Raw genomic sequence first — 15,447 nt, 5'->3', positions numbered from 1 at the left:
GCAAAACAATACAATTTGTTAGAGATCGTATGTCTGTGTCTCTCCAAAATTTATATGTTGAAGGCCTAACCCCCAAAGTGATGGTATTTGGACATGGAGCTTTTGGGAGGTGATTTGGGTTAGGTGAGCTCATGAGGGTGGGGCTCTCATGTTGGTATTAGTGCCCTTATAAGAAGAGACACCAGGCAGCTTTCCCCTCTCTCTCTGTCTCTTTTCCCCTCTCTCCACCATGTGAGGACACAGGCAGAAGGCCGCCATCTGCAAGCCAGGAAGAGGGTCATCACCAGAACCCCACTTTTCTTGCTCCCTGATCTGGGGCTTGCAGCCTCCAGAACTGTGAGAAAATAACTGTCTGCTGCTAAGTCGCCCAGCCCAGGGCGTTTTATTATGGCAGCCTGAGCTAAGACATGATTCTATTCACATAAATTCAAACAGATGCAAAACTACACTAAATTGCTAAGGGATAAAACCATGTTAAAAAGCACAAAATTTGCTATTATAAAAGTCAGGAGTGTGGTCAACACCATGTGAGGACACAGGGAGAAAAAGAAATCCTCCTGCCCCAGCCTCCCAAGTAGCTGGAACCACAGGACCACACTTGTATATTTTTTTCATTTTAATTTTTGTACAGACAGGGTCTCGCTACATTGCCCAGGCTGGCCTCCAATTTCTGGCCTGAAGCAATCCTTCCACCTTGGCTCCTTCTTTCTTTTTTTTTTTTTCTTTTGTTTTGAGATGGAGTCTTGCTCTATTGCCCAGGCTGGAATGCAGTGGTGTGACCTCAGCTCACTGCAACTTCCGCCTCCCAGGTTCAGGCAATTCTCTTGCCTCAGCCTCCCAAGTAGCTGGGACTACAGGCATGCACCACTACGCCCAGCTAATTTTTCTTTATTTAGTAGACACAGGGTTTCACCATGTTGACTAGGATGGTCTCGATCTCTTGACCTCATGATCCACCTGCCTTGGCCTCCCAAGTGCCGGGGTTACAGGTGTGAACCACCACACGTGGCCACGGCCTCTTCTTTGACCAGGACATGGTTACATGAGTGCTTGCTTCACAAAAATCCACTAGGCTATATATATATTTTATGCATTTTTGTAAACATGCTAATTTTTCACAGTAAAAGTGTTTTTAAAAAGACTAAGATCCTAACCATATTTCAAAAAGTGTTTAGCTAATATTTATTCAGTCACTGCAATGTACAAGGGCACATGCCAGGTACTGGGCATGAGGTACAGCCTCACTCTGGAAAGTGGCTCTTTTCACTCTTCAGTGGTCACGAGTCCCCTCTGAAATCTGAAGAAAGTCATGAATCCTTTCTCCAGAAAAATGCACACACAGACGCCCAACAACATCTTATATGTAGTTTCAGGGGATTAACAGACAGCCTGAAGTTCAGCCACAGACTCCAAATAAAGAGCCAAGTCAGAGGAATTCAAAGCGGTTTCACATATTATCTCAGTAAGGCCTGTACCAACCCTATAAATTAGGTTTTATGATGCCCGTCTTACAGATAAGGAAACTAAAGCTCCGAGAAGTTCAGGGACAGACGCCACACAGCCCTCTCTGGCCTGTTCCTATGACCCCACCACCCGTCCCTCACTTCCCTACCCCTTACCTTCTCAGCTGTTCCCACACCCCCAGCTCCAAAGGTCTTTTCTATACACTTCTTGCATGCCCATGGAGTGTCTCAAAGGCTGACAGTGGGGAATGTTTTAAAAGGCCCTGAGGCGAGTGAAATCCAAGAGGAGGGAGGTCATGGATGGGTATTGGAAAAAACCCAGACTCGTCGCTGAGCTCCTGCCTCCAGCTAACCGCCCTACAAGGGCTCTCACTGTCCAAGCTATGCGAGTAAGGGTCCATGTCTAGGTGTCCCTGGGCATGGAGCACGTGCGACTGCTTCTCCCCTAGTTATCATGCCCAATAGCCTGGGAAATGCGCCTGGCAGGGAAATACCATCATTACATCCTTGGCTTGAGCTTGAAGACCCCCGCTAAAAGGTCACCACGATGTGGCCCAGAGATATAGAGGCCTGTCACTTGCAAGTGGCTATCAGAACATGACAAAAGCAGAGACATAGAATGCAAGGAAGAGGGTCCCTGTTTGCTTGCTGCTTCCCAAGTTCCGGTTTTCTGCCTGCTACAGTGGTGCAGAGTCTCTCATCAATGGGAACAGCTTCACCCCCGTGTGGTTAGACCCACACTTGAGTGCTTAGCATTCGTGTGATCTTCACAGCTCAGGCTATGTTTGTTTCCTTACATAAACTCACATACGCAGACTTTCACATGCACACGAATGCTTAGATGCACACACTCAGCCCTGCGCGTACCCGCAGCGCAGACACCCACGAGCATGTCTTCATTCCTGTGCACTGGTGTGCATTCGTGTGAAGTGACTATCCCAGGACTGTCACTCACTTTGTTCCTTTTTTTTTTTTTTTTCTTTTTTGAGACAGAGTCTTGCCGTGTCACCCAGGCTGGAGTGCAGTGGTGCGATCTCAGCTCACTGCAACCTCCAGCTCCCAGGTTCAAGTGATTCTCCTGCCTCCCGAGTAGCTGGGATTACAGGCGTGTGCCACCACACTCAGCTAATTTTGTATTTTTAGTAGAGAGGGGGGTTTCACCATGTTGGCCAGGCTGGTCTCGAACTCCTGACTTCAGGTGATCCACCTGCCTTGGCCTCCCAAAGGGCTGGGATTACAGGCGTGAGCCACCCCCCTGACCCCACTTTGTTCCTTAAAGTGGATCTTAGCGCTTCAAGTCATCAGTGGTGCTAATGTTGGTCTTCAGCTCCAACCTCAGCAGTAGTTTGAAGGACTTGGGTCATACCAGGGATGAGTCTAAATAAGACAGGAGGAATTTTGACCAGAGGACACCCCAACACATAGTGCCAAACTCTGGCCCAGTGACCTGAGATTTAGAGGGTAAGTTTTTATTGCAACAGAGTTTAGCCTAGCCTGACCAGTACAGGAGGCTAACTACTAGAACCACTGATGAAAGCCCCGGCACACAAAGGTTAAATTTCTTGTGTAAGTGACTCAGCCAAAAGTGGTAGAAAAGGGACCAGAATTTAAGTCAGTGTTTTAATTTTTTCCCCATTCTTCCACATTACCTCTTTAAGCAACTGTGTTAGTATGGCACGGAAGCCACGTCTAGCAGGGACTTCTAGAATGACCCAGTGGGTGAACCAGGCCAGGCAGCCATGAACCATATGGGTTTTCAGGAATCAAATGACCCCCTGAGTGTGTGCATGGGCTGGCCAGAGGACACCCTGACACATAGGGCCAAACTCTGGCCCAGGGACCAAGAATACCAAAACTCCTCCTCCTTTCTTATCTAGACTCAGCCCTATTATGACTCAAGTCCTCCAGCTGCTGCTGGGGTTGGAGCTGAAGACCAACATTAGCACCACTGACTGCACGAAGTGCTGAGATCCACTCTAAGGTAAACAAGTGGGTGACAGTCCTGGGATAACCACTTCACATGAATGCACAACAGTACACAGGAGTAAAGACACGTGGCCGGGTGTGGTGGCTCACGCATGTAATCCCAGCACTTTGGAAGGCCGAGGCAGGCAGATCACGAAGTCAAGAGATCGAGGCCATCCTGGCCAACATGGTGAAACCCCACCTCTACTGAAAATACAAAAATTAAAAAAAAAAAAAAAATTAGCTTGGCGTGGTGGCGTGCACCTGTAGTCCCAGCAACTCGGGAGGCTGAGACAGAAGAATTGCTTGAACCTGGGAGGTGGAGGTTGCAGTGAGCTGAGATCGCACCACCGCACTCCAGCCTGGTGACAGGGAGAGACTCCACCTCAAAAAAAAAAAAAAAAAAAAAGACATGCTTGTGGGTGTCTGTGCTGCAGGTACTCGCAGGATTGAGTGTATGCATCTAAGCGTTCATGCACATGTGAAAGTGTGTGTATGTGAGTTTGTGTGAGGAAACAAGCACAGCTGAGCTGTGAAGATCGCACAAATGCTGAGGACTGGAGTTTCTACCGTAAATGAATAATCACACACTTTACTGCTGTCGCTTCTATCCACTCAGCACACACCTTGGCCTGGCTTCTCTGTTCTAGGCATTATGCCCAAGGCCGGGAATGCTAAGATAAAAGTCAGGGTCTTTGCTTCCAAGGAGCTCATAGTCCAGTAGGGAGACAGGCTCATCGAGACAATCATAATTGAAGCTAGGTTAACAGCATGCCCCAGAATCCCAGGCAGGCATCTTCCAGACTGGGGGACTAGGAAGGAAGATTTCCAGCTGAGTTATGAAGAAGGAATTAAGTATCAGGTGGGGAGAGAGTTAAAGAAGGGACTATTTCAGGCAAGGGGGCTGCAGGGGCAAACACCCAGAGGGTCCCTGGGAGTACTGCATCTTCAGGAGATAGTTCTTCAGGCCAGGCACAGCGGCTCACACCTGCAATCCCAGCGCTGTGGGAGGCCAAGGCAGGAGGATTGTTTGAGCCCAGGAGTTCAAGACAAGCCTGGGAAACATGGCAAAACCCTGTCTCTACCAAATAAATAAATAAATAAATAAAATTAGCCAAGTGTAGCGGTGTGTGCCTATAGTCCCAGCTACTTGGGAGACAAAGGCAGGTGAACTGCTTGAGCCCAAGAGTTTGAGGCCAGCCTAGGCAACAAGGCAAAACCCTGTCTCTACTAAAAAAAAAAAATACAAAAATTGGCCCAGGCATGGTGGCATGCACCTGTGGTCCCAGCTACTTGGGAAGCTGAGGCGGTAGAATGACATGAGCCTGGGAGTTCGAGGCCATGATAGCGCCACTGCACTCCAGCCTGGGCAACAGAGGGAGATGCTGGCTCAGAAAAAAAAAAAAAAAAAAAGCGCTCCTCAGGGCCACTGCGTATGAAATGGATGGGTCTGGAGCGCTGGTGGGGCACTAAGGAAAACTGACAAGAAACAAGACTGGAGAAGGACCCAGAGATCAAGATGGGGCTTACAAAGTGAGTTGGTGAGTCAGGATTCCTGACGTTAGGCAACCCCAGGGCTCGGACTTGTATCAAAATTGTATTTCCAATGCCTGAAATCCCAGCACTTTGGGAGGTGGAGGCAAGAGCATCCCTTGAGGCCAGGAGTGTGAGATCAGCCTGGGCAACATAATGAGACCTTGTCTCTTTTAGATAGATAGATAGATAGATAGATAGATAGATAGATAGATAGATAGATAGATAGATAGATAGATAGATAGATAGATAGATAGATAGATAGAAAGAAAGAAAGAAAGAATTGTATTTCTGGGCCTGACTGACCCTGACTGCTGTGAATTCACAAGGGGGGTGAGCACTTCCTGACGGTCAGCTCAGCGGGCAGCAAACTGACTCCCAGCAACGCTCCTAATCAAGGCAGGCCTTCACTGAAAGGTCAGCACCTTGCAGGAGGGCACGGTAGCCTGAAAAAACATGTTCCCCCACCCGTAAGATGTCCACATCCTAATCCTAATAACCTGTCAACATACTGTATTACATAGCAACAGTGGCTCTGCGGATAAGATAAGATTAAGCTAAGAATCCTGAGAGAGGGGCGTTATCCCGGATTATCTGGATATGCCCAGTGCCATCACTAGAGTCTTCGTAAGAGGAAGGCAGGAGAGTCACAGAGAAAAAGGAGATTTGATGCTGGAAGCAGAGGTTGAAGTGATGCAAAGAGGAGCCGCAAGCCACGGAATGCAGGCAGTCTCAAGAAGCTGGAAAGGCCAGGAAACTAATTCTGCCTGCAGCCTGTAGCAGGAGCACGGCTGCCCACGCCTTGACTTTAGGACTCCGGCTTCAAAAACCTCAAGATACCAAATTGTGTTGTTGGGTTGGTTTTTGTTTGTTTGTTTGTCTGTTTGTTTGTTTTTTGAGACGGAGTCTCACTCTGTAGCCCCGGGTGGAGTGCAGTGATGCGATCTCGGCTCACTGCAACCTCCTCCTTCCGGATTCGAGCAATTCTCCTGCTTCAGTCTCCCGAGTAGCTGGAGTTACAGGCGCCCACCACCATGCCCAGCTAATTTTTGTATTTTCAGGAGAGGCAGGTTTCACCATGTTGGCCAGGCTGATCTTGAACTCCTGGGCTCAAGCAATTTGCCCAAACTCTGCCTCCCAAAGTTCTGGGATTACAGGTGTGAATCACCATGCCTGGCCACATTTGTGTTGTTTTAAGCCACGAGCGTTTGTGACAGTTTGTTACAGCAGCAGTAGGAGACTATTAATACAGAGGGTGACCACCCCAGCAACGTGCAGCCAGACCCACAGAAAAGACACATGTGCCTGGGAAAGAAGAACCATTCTTTCGGCAAACATCCACAAATAACTCGGAGAAGTCACCTTGACCTCCAAATACATTGCACCTGTTTCCCAGGGTGTTGGGGAGAGCTGACCACGCCCCTCTCCCTCGGGCTGCTCACTCACGTGCATGAGCCAGGCTGAGGGCCCAGAGCCGCAGGTAGGAGGCTGTGTTTGAAATGCAGCCCAGGCAGTACTCGATGGTGTGGATGGCTTGGTGGACAAAGATGTCTCCAAAGTTGAACTGGAAGACAGAATTGTTTATTTCACTTCATTGAGAACTTTCTACACAAAAGTTGTTACAAATGATGCGAAGATGAATAAGACATGGGCTTTGCTGTTCAGACACTTTCAATCTAACTAGGGGAAAAGAAATAGTAGTAGACTTAGAGAAAGAATTATCAGCACAGAGTCGTATGTTATGTGTGTATTAACGTTCCCCAGCAATAGCTGAAAAAAAAAGCTCAAAGACGACAACTGGGTGGTAAGGGGAGATGAGATTTGTGCTGTGCCAGGAAGGTAATGGGTAGGGATGTGACTTGAAGGAGAAGAAATTGTTCCTGAGGAGGAAAAGGATCCCTGGTTGGGGAAAAACACGTAGCTGGGAATATCACCAAGTCAAGTTGGAAAGAAAACAATTTGGCTGGAACTGGGAGCTTGTTTAGGTGAGGAATAGAAGACAGTGCTCCTGTGTGGAAGTTTCTAGAAAGGCAAGCTATGGGTAAAGTTGAAGAAACAACCTGGATTCAGTGAGGAGCCATAGAGGCAGGTTATTCTGGTAGCATCATGGTTTAGAGAAGGGACAGCCTTAAAGTAAAAAAAAAAAGACAATTTGGTTATGAGCTCAGTAACACAGGAAAGAAGTAAGTAACAGAATGAAGACAGCCATGACTCATTCTCCCCTCATGCTCTCTGATGTGACAGATAATTTTTTTGAGTGGGGACAGGGTCTTACTCTGTCACTCAGGCTGGAGTGCAGTAGCACAATCACAGCTCACTGCAGCCTTGCCCTCCCAGGCTCAGGTGATCCTCCTATCTCAGCCTCCCGAGAAGCTGGGACTACAGGAGTGCATACCTGACTAAATTTTGTATTTTTTTTAGAGACGGGGTTTCACCATGTTGCCCAGGCTGGTCTGGAACTCCTGGCCTCAAGCAATCTGCCTGCCTCGGTCTCCCAAAGTGCTGGGATTACAGACGTGAGCCACTGTGCCTGGCCATGAGGGACAGTTTGACTGGTGCTGTACATGCCCTCAAGTTGCTCACAGCCTAGTCAGGAGAATATGTAGAAGGGCTCCCATGCCACACTCTCAGAAGCGCAATGACCAGGGCATGCAGTAGTATCATGGGAGCACAGAGAAGGCCCCTTACCCACTCAGGGCCAGGGCAGCCGGGGCTCTGAGGCTCCTAAGCCCGAGTAGCTGGAAGAATGGCATTGACAGGAGGTGGGCAGCTGGCTCTCCACATGCTGAGTTGCAGAGGGCAGAGGGCCTTATCAGTAGATGCTCCACACATGGGAGCACAGGTGGAACTATGGAGGCCCCAAAGCAAAGTCCAGGCTGGAAATGGACTCCTGAGACTGCATCTGCAGGAGGACGCAGGAGATCAACAAGGGAAAGATCAAGGAAAGAGGAGATCACGCCTGTAATCCCAGCACTTCCAGAGGCCAAGGAGGGTGGATCACAAGGTCAAGAGATCGAGACCATCCTGGCCAACATAGTGAAACCCTGTCTCTATTGAAAATAAAAAAAATTAGCTGGGCACGGTGATGCGTGCCTGTAGTCCGAGCTACTCAGGAGGCTGAGGCAGGAGAATCGCCTGAATCTGTGAGGTGGAGGTTGCAGTGGGCCAAGATCGCGCCACTGCACTTCAGTCTGGCAACAGAGTGAGACTTTGTCTTAAAAAAAAAAAAAAGAAAGAAAGAAAGAAAGAGGAGCTCCTAGCCTTGGGAAACATCTTCATTCAGAGATAACAAAACAAGGCCAGGCACGGTGGCTCATGTCTATAATCCCAGCACTTTGGGAGGCCGAGGCAGGTAGGTCACTTGAAGTCAGGAGTTTGAGACCAGCCTGGCCAACCTCTACTAAAACTACAAAAATTAGATAGGCGTGGCGGTGCATGCCTGCAGTCCCAGCTACTTGGGAGGCTGAGGCAGAATTGCTTGAACCCGGGAGGCGGAGGTTGCAGTGAGCTGAGATCGTGCCACCGCACACCAGCCTGGGTGACACAGTAAGACTCTGTCTCAAAAAAAAAAGATTACAAAACAAGAAACTGATGAGGAAAAGAAAAGATGGAAGAAGCTGGAGCAATCACACTGCAGTCAAGGATGTCTGAGGAGGGAGACATCTAGGAAGAAATGCCGGTGCAGTCACTGATGTCAGAGTTTATGGGGACAAGACAAAAAGGAGAGCCTCAATTCAGCAATGGAAGCAGCTGTGAGGAACTGAAGGGACAGGGATGGGCAGAGATGGAGTGAGTAGGTAGAGACAGTCAAAGTAAAGAAGAACTGCATAAGAAATAATTAATCTTGGCCAGGTGTGGTGGCTCATGCCTGTGATCCCAGCACTTTGGGAGGCCGATGCAGGAGGATCGCTTGAGCCCAGGAGTTCAGAACCAACCCGAGCAACAAAGTGAGACCCAATCTCTACCAAAAATGTAAAAAAGTAGCCAGGTGTGGTGGCATGCACCTGTGGTCCCAGCTACTCGGGAGACTGAGGCAGGAGGATCGCTTGGGCTCAGGAGGTCAAGGCTGCTGTGAGCCATGATTGTGCCACTGCATGCCAGCCTCAGCAAAAGAACAAGACCCTGTCTCAAAATAGTAATTATAATAATAATAATAATTAACCTTACCGAACAGGTCTGGCTTTGTCTTGGCTCCTGGGAGGTAACCTCTAAACCACTGGCATTTCCCGCGTGAAAGGGTCTTCGTTATTCAAGCTGGGCCCCTGGGACCACACCTGATCGTTTGTGCTAATGCAGTGGCTCAGGTTTGGCACTTCATATTTGACAGTCTGGCCACACCAGAAAGACCAACCACATGCTTAGACAGTTGGGACTGATCCGAAAGGTGGGAGAGAGCTGGGGACTGAGTGCAGCAACTGCTGGAGCTGCACCCATCAATCAATCATCAGTCACTCAATTAATCAATCCTGCCTGCATAAGGAAACTCCAGTAAAACTTTGGACACTGACGCTTGGGTGACCGGCCTGGGCTGGCGATTCTCTGCACATCTTGCCACACATCAATGTGCCTCCAAGGACACAGCTCCTCATTTGGAACTCACTGTCCCAGATACTGCCCTGTTCTCTCTGCCTTTCTGGTCTGAATTCTTTTGCTACAAAAGCTGTAAGTGGACAGGTACGGTGGCTCACACCTGTAATCCCAGCACTTTGGGAGGCCGAGATGGGTGGATCACCTGAGGTCAGGAGTTAAAGGCCAGCCTGGCCAACAGGGTGAAACCCCGTCTCTACAAAAATACCAAAAAAAGACTGCACCCCTAACCTTGAGTTTGGCTAACCCTGGTGTGGAGAGATGCAAGAAAGGAACTTGAAAGAGAAACAGGAGGAGGCACACATTTGCCTGGAGACGGGAGACCCATGCATGATTAGACCTGGGGGAAAGAGGTCCATGAATGGAGACTGAAGTTGCCCAAGCATGGGCAACCTGTTCACGTTGGAGGTGGCAGGTGGAAATTGTCTGGATATAGATTAAGGGTAGGAGGGGAAGAGATGAGGGAGGGTGCCCTGGACAGGCCAGGACTTGAGGAGTCAGAAGATGCGTGGGTTGGATTCTAAAACATTCCAGCAGGTCTGACAGACTCGGTAATGTCAACAGCCACTACTGTGGATCACTCTGTACCTAGAATTTTCTTGGAAAGAATTTTCATGATCGAGATTTTTCATTAATTCTAATTAATCAAGATATATATATATTTTTTTTCAGATAGACTCTTGCTCTGTCGCCCAGGCTAGAGTGCAGTGGCGCGATCTCAGCTCACTGCAACCTCTGCCTCTCAGGTTCAAGTGATTCTCCTGCCTCAGCTTCCCCAGTAGCTGGGATTACAGGTGCCCACCACCATGCCTGGCTAATTTCTGTATTTTTAGTAGAGACAGGGTTTCACCATTTTGACCAGGCTGGTCTTGAACTCCTAACCTCAAGTGATCTGCCCACCTTGGCCTCCCAAAGTGCTAGGATTACAGGCATGAGCCACCACACATGGCTATCTAGAGAAAACTTTTTAAAATAAGTAATTAATACCACAAATGGAGCCATTTATAGCACCTGTGGCCCTCATGGGAACCCAGTCCCCACTCCCAAATTAGAACAGAGCTCTGGTTAAAGCCTCCAGCCTGGGATTCACAAATGTGGCTGACTTCAGTCAACACATGGAACAGACAGCTGCCTTCATCTGGAAGGATGTGGCCTGGGATCCTGAGGGGCAGCGGCTGTCCTTGCACAAGCAGAAGCGGGGAGGGATGAGGGAACAAAACAATATACGAATTCACGTGAGAGGCAGATAACATTATAAAGAGATCACAGGGGGCCAGGCACAGTGGCTCACGCCCGTAATCCCAGCACTTTGGGAGGCCGAGGCAGGCAGATCACCTGAGGTCAGGAGTTCAAGATCAGCCTGGCCAACATGGGGAAACCCCATCTCTACTAAAAATACAAAAATTAACCAGGTGCAGTGGCAGGTGCCTGTAATCCCAGCTATTAGGGAGGCTGAGGCAGGAGAATCACTTGAGCCTGGGAGGCGGAGGTTGCAGTGAGCTGAAACTGGCTCATTCCAGCCTGGGCAACAGAGTTAGAGAGTTAGACTCTATCTCAAAACCAAACAAAAAAGAGAGATTATAGGGGTGTGGTGCTGAGCCAAGGAGGCCTTAGTAACACGCGGGACCTTCTATGTTACTAGATCTGAGGCTGATAGTCACCTGACACATAAGATGCAGCAGTACTTGGACTAAAATATTAAAATGTGCCCAGATTGGTTGATAAATAGCTGTTCTGATCCTCTTAGACTAGCTAGTACGTCCCCTTCCCTGAGACCTTCACAGCCTCCCAGGACTCAGCAGTGGTAGGGCTACTGCCCCGTGGGGCCCTCCAGACCCGCCCAGCTCTACTGCCTGTGTCCATTCTAGAATCTGTATAAACTGGGGAGTCTTCCTCAGGGGCTCTCGTCCCAGATACCTCTTCCCCATGGTCATCCTGAGCCCCGTGGGCAGAAGTCCTCTGGCCAGAACCACTGGAAGGGCTGGAGCTGTCACCTTCGATGTTTTCGGTGGCATCTTCTTGGATCCTGGATGCCTGCAGCAGACAAGCAGGGAAATGAGGAATGCACTCAACTCACCCTGGGAATTCTAACATATATAAATATAAATAAAGGCTCTCCTCAAATACTATGTATGTACCAGACATTGTTCTAAACATTACACTATCTCACTAAGCACTCACAACAACCATTTTATATAAGCACAATTATCACCCTATTTTCTAGAGAAGTAAGCTGCAGCACAGAAAGTTTAAGAAATGTGCCTGGGAAGCGGAGCTTGCAGTGAGCCGAGATTGCGCCGCTGCACTCCAGCCTGGGCGACAGAGTGAGACTCCGTCTCAAAAAAAAAAATAGAAAAGTGCCCGGCCAGGCACGGTGGCTCACACCTGTAATCTCAGCACTTATGGAGGCTGAGGTGGGCAGATCACTTGAGGTCAGGAGTCCAAGACCAGCGTGGTCAACATGGTGAAACCCCGTCTCTACTAAAAATACAAAAATTAGGCCAGGCACAGTGGCTCATGCCTATAATCCTAGCACTTTGGGAGGCTGAGGTGGGTGGATCACCTGAGGTCAGGAGTTCAAGACCAGCCTGGCCAACATAGTGAAACCCTGTCTCTACTAAAAATACAAAAAATAGCTGGGCATGGTAGTGCGTGCCTGTAATCCCAGCTACCCAGGAGGCTGAGGCAGGAGAATCACTGGAACTTAGGAGGTGGAGGCTGCAGTGAGCCGAGATCACACCACTGCACTCCAGCCTAGGCAACAGAGCGAGACTCCATTTCAAAAAAAAAAAAAAATTAAAGGCCAGGCACAGTGGCTCATGCCTATAACCCCAGTGCTGTGGGAGGCCAAGGTGAGAGGATCGCCTGAGGCCGAGAGTTCAAGACCAGCCTGGGCAACATAGAGTGATCCCATCTCTATAAAAATACAAAAAGTAGCTGGGCGTGGTAGCACATGCCTGTAATCCCAGCTACTTAGGAGGCTGAGGAAGCAGAATCGCTTGAAGCCAGGAGGCAGAGGTTGCAGTGAGTCAAGATTGTACCACTGCACTCCAGCCTAGGGGACAGAGTGAGTCTCTGTCAAGAAAGAAGAAAGAAAGAAGGAAAGAAGGAAAGAAAGAAAGAAAGAAAGAAAGAAAGAAAGAAAGAAAGAAAGAAAGAAAGAAAGAAAGAAAGAAAGAAAGAAAGAAAGAAAGAAAGAAAGAAAGAAAGAAAGAAAGAAAGAAAGAAAGAAAAAGAAAGAAAGAAAGAAAAGAAAAGAAAGAAAAGAAAGGAAAGAAAGGAAAGGAAAGAAAAGAAAGGAAAGGAAAGGAAAGGAAAGGAAAGGAAAGAAAGAAAGAAAGAAAGAAAGAAAGAAAGAAAGAAAGAAAGAAAGAAAGAAAGAAAGAAAGAAAGAAAGAAAGAAAGAAAGAAAGAAAAGAAAGAAAAGAAAGAAGGCCGGGCGCAGTGGCTCAAGCCTGTAATCCCAGCACTTTGGGAGGCCGAGACGGGCGGATCACGAGTTCAGGAGATCGAGACCATCCTGGCTAACACGGTGAAACCCGTCTCTACTAAAATACAAAAAAAATTAGCCGGGCGAGGTGGCGGGCGCCTGTACTCCCAGCTACTCGGGAGGCTGAGGCAGGAGAATGGCGGGAACCCGGGAGGCGGGGCTTGCAGTGAGCTGAGATCCGGCCATTGCACTCCAGCCTGGGCAACAGAGCTAGACTCCGTCTCAAAAAAAAAAAAAAAAAAGAAAAGAAAGAAAAGAAAGAAAAAAGAAAAGAAAAGAAAAGAAAAGAAAAGAAAGGAAAGGAAAGGAAAGGAAAGGAAAGAAAGAAAGAAAGAAAGAAAGAAAGAAAGAAAGAAAGAAAGAAAGAAAGAAAGAAAGAAAGAAAGAAAGAAAGAAGGAAGGAAGAAAGAAAGGTGCCCAAGATCATACAGCTGGCAAGGCGGGTAAGTGGCAGAGCCATGATTCAAACCCAGCGCCTGACTCCAGTGCATGTGCTTTTTCTCCACAATGCTCCAGAATGTGCCAAATGATGCAGTCTCGACAGTAAAGCAATGCAAGTACGAAAGTGCCTTTCCATTGTTAAAAGAAATACACAAGGTCATAAATCATCAGTCGTACCTTCCATGTAGCCTTGTGAAATTAACTATAAAAATAGCTTAGGAAAAATTCATGGAAAAAAAATCTAGGCATAGTCACCATTCAACTTGGTCTGGTTTTACCCCTAAGTTTGAATGGCATATTTCTTTCAAGTCACCATGAAGCTTAAAGTCCCATGTCCAAAGTTTTTCTAGAATGATTTCATGGGAGAGGTATCGTAATTAGGCATCAATGTATCTGGACTTACTTTCTTTTTTTCTTTCTTTCTCTCTTTCTTTCTCTCTCTCTTTCTCTCTTTCTCTCTCTCTCTCTTTCTTTCTTTCTTCTTCATGGGAGGAGTAATATAAAGTAGGCATCACCGTATCTGGACTCTTTCTTTCTCTTTCTCTCTCTCTCTCTCTCTCTCTTTCTTTCTTTTTTTTTTTTTTTTAAGGAATTTTGCTCTTTTGCCCAGGCTGGAGTGAAGTGGTGTGATCTTGGTTCACTGCAACCTCCATCTCTGGAGTTCAAGAGATTCTCCAGCCTCAGTCCTCCTGAGTACCCGGGATTATAGGCACCCGCCACCATGCCCAGCTAATTTTTGTATTTTTAATAGAGACGGGGTTTTGCCATGTTGGCCAGGCTGATCTCGAACTCCTGAACTCAGGTGATCCACCTGCCTCGGCCTCCCAAAGTGCTAGCATTACCGGCATGAGCCATTGCACCCGGCCAGGGCCCTCCTTTCTTTAGCAGGTCTGCACTTAACATTTGCAGGGCTCTGGACAAGAGTAAAGACGGTAGTTCACATACCATATGTTGAAATATGTAAAAGTTATACATCAAGCCAACAAATTCCTAAATAAAATAGGTTCCATGCTTGAGCCTAGGAGTTCAAGATCAGCCTGGGCAACAAAGTGAGATACCATCTCTCAAAAAAAAAAAAAAAAAATTTAGCCTGGCTGAGGGTTCACCTGTCCCAACTACATAGGAGGATCTCTTGAGCCTGGGATGTTGAACTGAAGTGAGCAGTGTTTGCGCCACTGCATTCCAGCCTGGGTGACCAAGCAAGACTCCGCCTCAAAAAAATAAGAAAGTGTGTGTGTCTAGGGGTTCTCGTCTCCTAGCTTAAAAAATAAATCTTTGTAAAAACTGGGAAGGCCGTGTTGAAATTCAGAATTCACGCCATGCCATAGCAGCGTGGGAGCTGACCCTGGACCAGGGAGCCCTCTTTTTTTCACCTCTGGCTTCATCCTATATCACGAGGGCCTTGTATGTGCGCACAAACACCCTGACCCAAAATGTCTAAGTTCCACCTGCCTTCCCCACAGACAGCTGCCCCTTGGCCACCCAGGGACTCGTGGTGTCCATGCCAGTGGCCTGGTTTGCCCTCAGGAGACTGAGGAACAGGGCCTCTGCAGGACCCAGAAGTGGGCTCAGATCCATCTAGACAGGAGTCCAGGGTACCAGGTGCTGAGAGCCGGCTTCTATGCTGGCCTTTCCCCAAGACCTTGTGGTTCTTTATCCCATGAGGAGGGATGTGGCTCAAGTTAACTTTATATTTGTCATCTCGAAATCCTATTTTCTCTCCCCTTCAACTTACAGAAGAAAATATCAAAGGAGAAATATATTATGGCTTCTCCATTTCCAACCCTAAACTCTACCATTTTCTGCTCATTATTCTTGAATTAGTTAAAATGAACATGAATAATGTTGTAGAAGTATGATATTAGACTTGTGAATCCAAGTGACTATCTTCCTTCCAGATACTTACTTGCAGTTCTCTTACTAAAATCTCACAATGCTTAAGCTGGGTGGCGTATGAAATAAAACATA

The 15,447-nt window shown here is 47.8% G+C and overlaps 1 protein-coding gene across 5 annotated transcripts in view; it reads right to left on the bottom strand.

Annotated features, from left to right (window-relative positions):
* The window catches only part of ATP6V0A4 (ATPase H+ transporting V0 subunit a4), a 92,610-nt gene that overhangs the window by 4,570 nt on the left and 72,593 nt on the right, over positions 1 to 15,447 (bottom strand). For all 5 annotated transcript variants that reach the window (XM_050785003.1, XM_050785001.1, XM_050785004.1 and 2 more), the window contains 2 exons: positions 11,466 to 11,582; positions 6,408 to 6,525 (listed from right to left, as the gene is read on the bottom strand). In XM_050785003.1, the coding sequence (XP_050640960.1) occupies positions 6,408 to 6,525; positions 11,466 to 11,582 (235 nt within the window). The remainder of the gene's footprint in view (positions 1 to 6,407; positions 6,526 to 11,465; positions 11,583 to 15,447) is intronic.

Source organism: Macaca thibetana, chromosome 3 (genome assembly GCF_024542745.1).
Source record: "Macaca thibetana thibetana isolate TM-01 chromosome 3, ASM2454274v1, whole genome shotgun sequence".
NCBI lineage: Eukaryota > Metazoa > Chordata > Mammalia > Primates > Cercopithecidae > Macaca > Macaca thibetana.
The sequence above is the reverse complement of the archived record's forward strand: the minus strand, read 5'-3'. Positions and strand labels throughout refer to the sequence as shown.